Source organism: Centruroides sculpturatus, unplaced genomic scaffold (assembly GCF_000671375.1).
Source record: "Centruroides sculpturatus isolate CEXI.00-Female unplaced genomic scaffold, Cexi_2.0 scaffold1079, whole genome shotgun sequence".
NCBI classification, from domain to species: Eukaryota; Metazoa; Arthropoda; class Arachnida; order Scorpiones; family Buthidae; genus Centruroides; species Centruroides sculpturatus.
Genome location: NW_019385267.1, coordinates 137,695 through 146,487, shown reverse-complemented (window position 1 = coordinate 146,487; position 8,793 = coordinate 137,695). Strand labels below are relative to the sequence as shown.

The following is an 8,793-nucleotide window of genomic DNA, read 5'->3' as shown; positions in this document are numbered from 1 at the left end:
AATTCGAACATAAAATTCGAATATTGGTTCGATTATAGAACGATTGTAAACGTTCCAGAAACGTTGAAAATAGTTCGTTTGACTAAACGTAAAAATTCTCTAATTAGTCTGGAAACGGGGGACCTGATTCTTGCATTCTGTGAAAACGGGTAAGATTAGCTATAATGTAATTATCTTAATCTTCACTATCATTACTTTTTGCCCAGCGAAGCGGGTTCTTGCAGCTAGATTCTAGATTACTTAGAAAAACAGTCTTTTATATATATAAAAAAAACTATATTACATACAAATAAAAACCCAGCGAAGCGGGTCCTTGCAGCTAGTTATATTATAAATCTGCTTGAATTATCAATATTTAAAATTTATTCAGTACACAAAGAATTAAATAACTAAGAACCCAGAATTACTGAATGATGATTATTCTTGACAGTACTGTATTGTTTTCATTTTGTATAATGGTATTTTTATTTTATGATAACATTTGGCAGTAATAGGTAAAAGATGGGTACACTGTTTGAACTGAGAATAATTTTAAATTCTTAGTAAGAAATTTTTGTCTGACTTTAATCATTTTATTTATATAATTTTTCCTGTTTCGTAATTATTATTTTGCTAGTGAATCTGTGCCAAATGCTTGCTTTAAGCTTTTTAAAATCGTGTAGGCTTGTAGTATTTTTCTGACTCAGCTGCTATAATAAAGAGAGATTATAATACTAGTTTTTAATCGGTTAAAAATGCTAAAATTAATTATGGCGATTTTTCTTGTGTTAAGAGACGTAAATAAATAAAAAAGTATAAGTTCTTGTCAAGATAGCATCGGATTGTTTGTGAATTTTACAATTGTTTTAGTACTGAGGAAATTCGATAGTTTAGCAAAGCCGAAAATAGCAAAAAGTGTTCTTATTGTGTAGAAGAAACAAAAGATTTTTCAAAGCGTCTTGAGTAAGTTACAGATGGTAAAAGAGTTAAATTACTAGAAAGGAAGGAAGGTCGAAAAAATAAAGTTTGGAAAGCTAAACAACTGTTTATCTCAGCCTAATCACACGGAACGCCAAGACACTTGGCACCGTCGACTTGAAGTGTAATGGGCCGCTGAGAGTAAATACTCTAGTGATGAATGGACGCAAGTGTGGTTCTCTACTGGCTCTTCTAATCTCCAAACTGATTGACAAATGATATTTTTAAATGCTAGGTAATGTGACCATCTCAGTTTAGTACTTGCTTTCTACTTAAATGCCTTAGAAATGATTTGTGGTTGGATCATTCCGCATTATTGCCTTTGGTATCCTTCGTGGCTTTAATAAATCCTTTATTTAATCATGCACGTAGATAGGTTATCATTTTAAAACGAATAATGTATAATAGAAATAGACGTTTATTTTTATTATTATTATTATTTTTTTTTTTTACTATTTTTAAAAGATTGTTTTATAATAATTTCGTATGGACGAAGTCTGAAATGCCGAGAGTTAACACGAATAAAAATTAAAAAAAAATGATACGGGAGTGTAGCCATTTTTATAGCTAATGTGGCTCATTTTAAAATTTGACGGGATCAACTTTCACTATTTCTCCTTGACTCGGACTTATAAAGTTAAACCAACATAAAAAAATAATTATTCCTCGGAAACGATTAAAATTTAAGAAGCTATTCCTAGAAGATAGCTTAACAATAAGAAAAAACGATAAATTTATCAAAGAACAATGGCAATTTTGAAAAATTTATGATTATCCGATTAAGCTGTAAGAAAATATAAATTACGAGCGTGTCGTGACACAACCTATATTTAATAAATAAAAATCGGGTAGAAAGGAGCCCCGGGGCTTACATAATACCTCTCTTTAAGATATTATTAAGTTAGATGTAGAGGAAAAGGCAAAATTTTTGAAACAGTGCAAATATGAAATCGCTTCTCGAAGCTAGAGCGAGAGAGAGAGAGAGAGAGAGACAATTCAATATGTCTGTCTCATTACTTGACCAAACGATGTGTCAAATATTGAATAAAGCAGAGATAACAGCTCGGAGCTATGACAACGGGTCATCAAAGAGCCAGAGAATCGTGCTTGGCAAACACAATCATTGTCCACCTTTAACATTACATCTGTTTGCAGTGGACCAACCTGGGGCTTCTAGCTGCCTTTGTTTAACGTTATTAGCCTTGGGTAATTTTACTCTAGCATAAACCTTCAATATTGAAATTTTCTACACATATTTTAAACAAATATATAACTCGTATTCTTTTATTTACAATAATAAAAATGTTTAAACAATAATAATAATAATACTCTTATATGGAAACCCAGGGAAGAAAAAATTAACCAATTTATTTCATTATTATAAACAGGTTTTTACAAATCAAATTGACAAAAACTCAATGTATTTTTATCTTGTCAAAAATGTCCAAATGATGAAATGTTCCGTTGTATTATTATCAAAAGTCTTGTCATAGTTCGTCATGGAAGGATAATGTTATTCTTTTGTTATGAGGCTTTACCTTAGTGAGATTGTCACTCATACAAAGAAGCGAGATGTTCATTCTCTCTTCAATTTTCACTTTATTCAATTTTAACCTTCTAACTTTTACTATTATTATTTTTTAACCCCATTTTTTTTTTACGGAAATAAATAAATAAAAAAAATCCTAACAACTTCTCCACTTAATTGCAATCTCCTTTTCTAAATTAATTAATTAACTTTAATGAGCAATAAAATTCTTGCTAAAATCGAAAATTGTAATTAAAAATTTAAGTAATTATTTCTTTTTTTTTTTTTTAAATTTTCTTCTTAATTTTATTTCAGTATATATAATTGTAAAAGGGGGAGAGGAAGTTTATATAATTTCTATCTAATTTATCATTCATGTAAAATTTATTATCAATTGTTTGTAAAAATCGGGTTATAATTTTTTTTTTCTCTTATTTATAAACTTAATAAATTTTATATCTGAATTATAAATATATAAATTGAATATACTAGAAATTAATTTTATGGGGTTGAGTCTATCTAGACATATTTATGAATTCATTGTATCTTATATAGGCTTATATATAGGCTATATATATAGTTTTGTGTACTCAATTTACTATTTAGTCTATAAATTTTATTGTATAAAAAAATAATAAAATAGTATTAAAGATTATATTTTTAAATAATAAAATTTAACAAAAATAACGATTTTTTTTCCTTAAAACACACGAAAAACAATGGAATGGGTATTTTAAACAAAAATATTTGTGAGGTCTCAGTAAATGAGAGGCCCTACTAGCTTCTTGTGATAAGAGCTGATAAATATTTCTTAATTTTTAACTTGCTAGTTGTTAGATTCAAAAAAGGCCATCAAAATGTATTGTTTTAAAAACTCTTTTCGCCCGTGGGTACTAAGAGCCGACGTCCTTTTTAGCAAGCCCATTACGGGTTCGGCCAGGCCCACAATGGTACGACTGGGTGAGGGGGACGGGGCCCGATTCGATACAGGTCTCCAGAGCGAGCCAGAATGTATTACAATTAATTGAAAACTGAAAGTAAAAAAGCTTACTAAAAAGCTTTTTGTACTAATAAATATGCAGCAAATAGTTGTGTAATTTTCTGTCAAACTTTAAAATTGTGTGTAATCCCATCTGTTATGAGATTTTATTTTAAAAACTTGTATATTATTAATTATTATAAAAAGGCAAAAAGCTTAATTTTAAGGGTAGAGATAAGTTTTAAAAAAAATTGCAAATGCTAATAACGAATAAAATCTTTATTTAGTCCGTCTCCACTCCGATATATGACAACTGACCCCCCCCCGATATCTTCCTACCTCTTGATCTTTAATCAACAAAATTTAGCAGCATCAATGCCTCTAATATGTGTATTACAGGCATTCTCTCTGCAAACCTCTCTGCAAAATTTCAGAAATTTTAGACAAAAGACACAGGAGTTATTAGGCTTTAAAATGGGTGAACAAAATCGTGCCCCCCACACTAAAATCCATACACACAGGAAAAAAATCTTTGTTTTTTTTCTTTTTTAAAGCATTTCTCGACGTTTCAAGGTGCCCTGAGTTCAAATATATAAATCTTTAAGGTGTCATCTTTTAACTGATCGCCATACTTTCCCTCTGTTTCAACACGGGGAAATAAAAAGTTGTCAAATATCTTTATCCGGTTGTTCGATAATAACTTAAATATCGAAAACAGTAATAAAAGTTTAAGGCTTTAAGGATTTCAAGAAAACAACTTCAAACAAATTGGAAGATGTAATTATCAAATACTGTAACTACTATGTATGATTTTTTAGAATTTTTAGATTATATAACAAATATCATTGAACAGATCAAATTTTTATAATTGCTAAATTATTTTCATAATAATTTAAGATTTTGTAACATTTTAAATTGGAACTTTGTTATTCTAATTATTCTATTTCAAACGTTTTCAATCATTTCATTTGAGAAGAATTGCAGGATACGGTATAAGAAAGACCGTAAACTCAATGATGAAGTACTTTAGCAGCTACAAATAAGAGCAAAGATTGACTAATATACAGCTATCATAGAATAGAAAACTAGGAAAATACTCAAATATCAATTAAAAGGATCTATCTAGACCAGGGATGGCGAACCTTTGGCACGCTTGCCCAAAGTTGCACTTAAGGATAAATCATCTGGCACGTAACTTATCATAAGATTTCGATTTATCATCTGACGTTTTCAATCACTCGATTATCCTATTTCAATCATGGTTTTTACATTTATTCTAATTAAATCATATTCGTTTAATTTATTTAAATATCGTTATCCGAAGTCTTTGTTATGCATAAACATCTTTCAAGCTTATTATATGGCTCATGGGCTCAAAAAGGTTCGCCATTCCTGATCTAGAACAATGGTCATTCGTATGAAACGATGAAAAGAAAATTCTGCAAGACCTTAAAGGGCCTTTGGCTCAAATACAGTACTTAGAAGAATAATGTTGTTGATAACGATGAATTATCTTCTAATTCAGTTTTATGACTCGGTAAAAAATGCACGTATTTAATAAATACATTTTGAAAAATATAGAAGTTGGCCCAAAAGACAACATTGTAAGAATTTTTTCAATTTTGTAAATGTAGGTTGATCAAAAGTCTGTTAACCGTATATTTCGCAAATAATTCGTGAGTAATAAAATATTCGAATAAAGTAGCAATTTATTTTATAATGTTAACTGATTTTCGGGCCACTCTGTATTTTTAAAATTACAATTAAAAAATGAAAACATAAGAAATAATAGCTGAAACGTTTATATTAAATTTTTTTCTTTTTTATTTTTCTCTAAATTTCTCTCCACGAATATTTTGATATTTTACTTTATATATATTACACTATTAAAAAGCTTTATTATAATTAAAAAACGTTTAATTACTTTAAAATTTTTCACGAAATATTTAATTTTTTTTTATTTATAAAATTTGGCTTTTAAATAGTGGAATATATAAAACTAATTTTAAAATATGACTTTGACAGTAACATAGTAGTTGACAATGCTTGATGGTCTTCTTGAAAGGAAAATATTTATAAAATATAAATTCAGTCCATTGTTCTCACTATTACTGCCATTATGTTTTTTTTCTTTTCGATGGTGTGACGTGCTTAAAAAGCAAAATATTTCACATTTACAAAAAGTGGTCGACCACGTGGATGACACCATTGGTGGTGCTGATGTCTGGGAATGCGACATTAACTCCATCGATGGCAATGCAAGCTGTTGGAAAGAATTTTATAATTATATATTGCTTTAAATAGGAATTTTTTAAAGAATGAAGCTTAACTCACTTGGCTTGAGTGTTACTGTTAAATCATCACCTGCTTCTGATCTTAGTGTCATTCCTTCTGAAACACCGCTTGTATATATTGTACGCCCTCTTACTAAATGACGTTTTAGCAGATCTAAAAATTTAGAAAATTATAATAAATTCAACAATATATAAATTTTTTTTTAATTATTTCAAAGGTAATTACTTATGAGTGATTGAGGATTGTTCAGAAGTCTTTGCCTTTCTTCTAAAGATAAATTCTCGAATGCTTTATCACTTGGAGCAAAGAATGTGAAAGGTCCTTCACCTAATGATTAAAAAATATTCAACGCATATTTTCTTTACTTTTTTGGGTGCAAAAACATAAAATTTTTGTTAGAATTTCAAATCCCAACCTCTTAAATCTTCATCTAAAGCTACCCTTTCTACAGCTTTCTTCAAATCTCCAAGTATTGGTAATTTCGTTAGAGTGGTAAACGTGTCTCCTTGAGGAGGGAAGAGGACCCTATCTACTACAGCTATCAAAACATTTCCAGGATTATTACTGGGTGCAAAAGGTGCACCGCTAGCTGTATACACCTGAAAATAAATATTAATTACAAATTTATTATATATCAAAATGTAATGGGAATTAATTTACAGCATATTGAAACTCAGATAAACATACTCGTCCATTTTGATAAATATTAAATCTGATTTCCTTTCCCTCTAGTAGTGTTTTTACTCTTTTTTCGTTTTCTATCTGACCTGTCTGAATGTAAAGTGGTATAATATGATATTTTAAGATGATTCTCAACTGATCTGGATCTTTCTCAATTGCTTCAAGTCCTGGCAAAGAATCTATAGCTTCGTCAGTAGGAGCAAAGATCGTGTATCGATCTATAAAATAAAAGAATATTCAGTAAAAATGAAAGAGAAATTTATCAAAATGGCATGACAATTTGAAAAAGTTCTTACTTCCATCTTGAACAACTTTGATTAAGTCTGTTTGGATGAGCCAATGTACAAATTTATTGAGACCCATTCCTTTAGCTAATTCCACTACATTGGAGCTAATCAAATCACCACTTGGAGGAACTAATTATAGAAAATTCCATGAAATTAATTAGATTTTCGTCACGAAACAACAATGTATTAAGATATTATTAATGTGTATTTTTATGAATTTCCATTAGAAATTTTTAAAGATGTTTTTAACGCTTCTCTTGACTCACCCACAATTACACTTTGTACAGGTTCTCTATCGTCAGTTATTATTTCCTGTGAAGGGGAAGTTATGACTTTATCAATGATGTGAACAACTCCTGTTCCTGTCGTGATATCACCCTCAATTATGTTTGCATCATTTACTGTTATTCTGTCTCCTAAGAAGTCGGAAATATAATTTTTGGGATTTTTATAATGTGTTTNAATTTTTTTTTTTGAATTTCAAAAAATAAGATAGAGGATTTATAATGTAGTACAGACCGAATCAATCCCCTTGTGGGCAATTTTGATAAGTATTGATAGCGTGACAAGAGAAGTTGTGTGTCGGTAGATGCGATCTTTCCTGACCCACATTCCTTCTATCCTGCGTGATCTATGAGGGTAGCCATTATTCTTTGTCCATCAATCATCTTGATGCCTTCTAATACGGACGTACGTACATGTTAGTATAGTTGTACAGTGACGTTTGCGTGATATTCAATAATTAAGTACACAACCGTAGGAAGAAAAAAAAAGAAAAAAGACTAGCTATCACGCGTGACGGAGCGTTCTCTTCACGAAGAGGAAGTACCCCGTTAATAATCCTGGCATGATGATTCATTGCACAGACACAACATTGTAATTAATTATCCCAGTTAATAATATAAGCTGCACTTAATCATTAAACTGCTCACTGACAGCAAAGGTCGTAGCTTGCCATACCTCTACTATAGAAACAAATTTTAGTAAATGATTTCGATATGTAACTAAGTAATAGTAAAAATTCGAAGCGCTGAAGCGTAACACAAGAAAGACAGAAAAAAAAAGTCTATTTAAACGATCATAAATCATTAAATTTAAATTGTTTTAAAATTTTATTTTTAAAATATAAGCGAAACAAAAATTGCCTAGAGGAAGAATTATAATCAAAGTTAGTTTAACAACCCCCCTACGAACTTCCAACGAAATCGTTGAATAGAGAAGTTATGGAGGTCGACAATGATTGTTGACAACAATCTGTCAAAATGAAGTCGATTGAGGTTAAGGAACGACCTCCGTTATTCAATTAGTTATGCAGTTTTGACATCTTTGGCGGTGCTGACACGTTTGATGTACTAATTATAGCGACTATTAGATGATTCACCGAGCGTAAAAGACGAAGCAGACCTCGTTTTTCTATACAAGTTTTTTTTATATTATTTTAAAGAAGACATCGAGTGCGTCTTTATAGAAAATAAAATGGAATATTTAAAGTAATAACATCGAGTAGAACTTTAAGATTTTTATCTGGTTAAGTTAGTTTTTTTTTTATTTCTTTTTAAAATACATAAGTTAAAATGTCTGTTGAAGACACGTAGACTACTCCGAGTTAGAGTGAGGGAGCCGCTTCCATTTAAACCCATATATTCCTGTACAAATGGCTTTAGTGGTGCAGCATGCCGTATCTCCAGCCATCAAGTACTTCTTGACGACCCGAGACTGGCTTTTACGGTTTGTCTCGAACATTTTTCTAGCTTTGTGACTTATGTTCCTAAAGATTGTGGGATAATTCTTGCGAATTGTGTTGCAACTGTCGCTTGCCACTTCTGCCAAAAGGAACGTGAATTATTGGAACAAAAAAGGGCTACAAATCTGCGAGCTTAATTCCCATGTGTCACTTGTATTTTCTTTGTTTATTTACCACAAGTAACCTATCTTCTTCACCTGTTTATGCGTTAATTTTCAACACAATGTGAAATACTAGTCGAGACACGTAAAAGTATAAAAACAGCAGAAAAGTCCATAAAACAGTGTAAGTCTGACATAAATTAAGTCCTGTAAAAAATTAT

At 30.3% G+C, this 8,793-nt stretch overlaps 1 protein-coding gene across 1 annotated transcript; it reads right to left on the bottom strand.

The window, feature by feature from the left end:
* Nucleotides 1-5,563: 5,563 nt before the first annotated feature.
* Nucleotides 5,564-7,170, bottom strand: LOC111636897 (transforming growth factor-beta-induced protein ig-h3-like). Its single transcript, XM_023382284.1, has 6 exons — nt 6,994-7,170; nt 6,737-6,856; nt 6,447-6,658; nt 6,175-6,358; nt 5,799-6,086; nt 5,564-5,727 (listed from the first exon to the last, which is right to left on the bottom strand). The coding sequence occupies exons 2-5, from the start codon at nt 6,801-6,803 to the stop codon at nt 5,971-5,973; spliced, it is 579 nt and encodes a 192-aa protein (XP_023238052.1). The 5' UTR covers nt 6,804-6,856; nt 6,994-7,170; the 3' UTR covers nt 5,564-5,727; nt 5,799-5,970.
* Between the last annotated feature and the right edge of the window lie 1,623 nt (nt 7,171-8,793).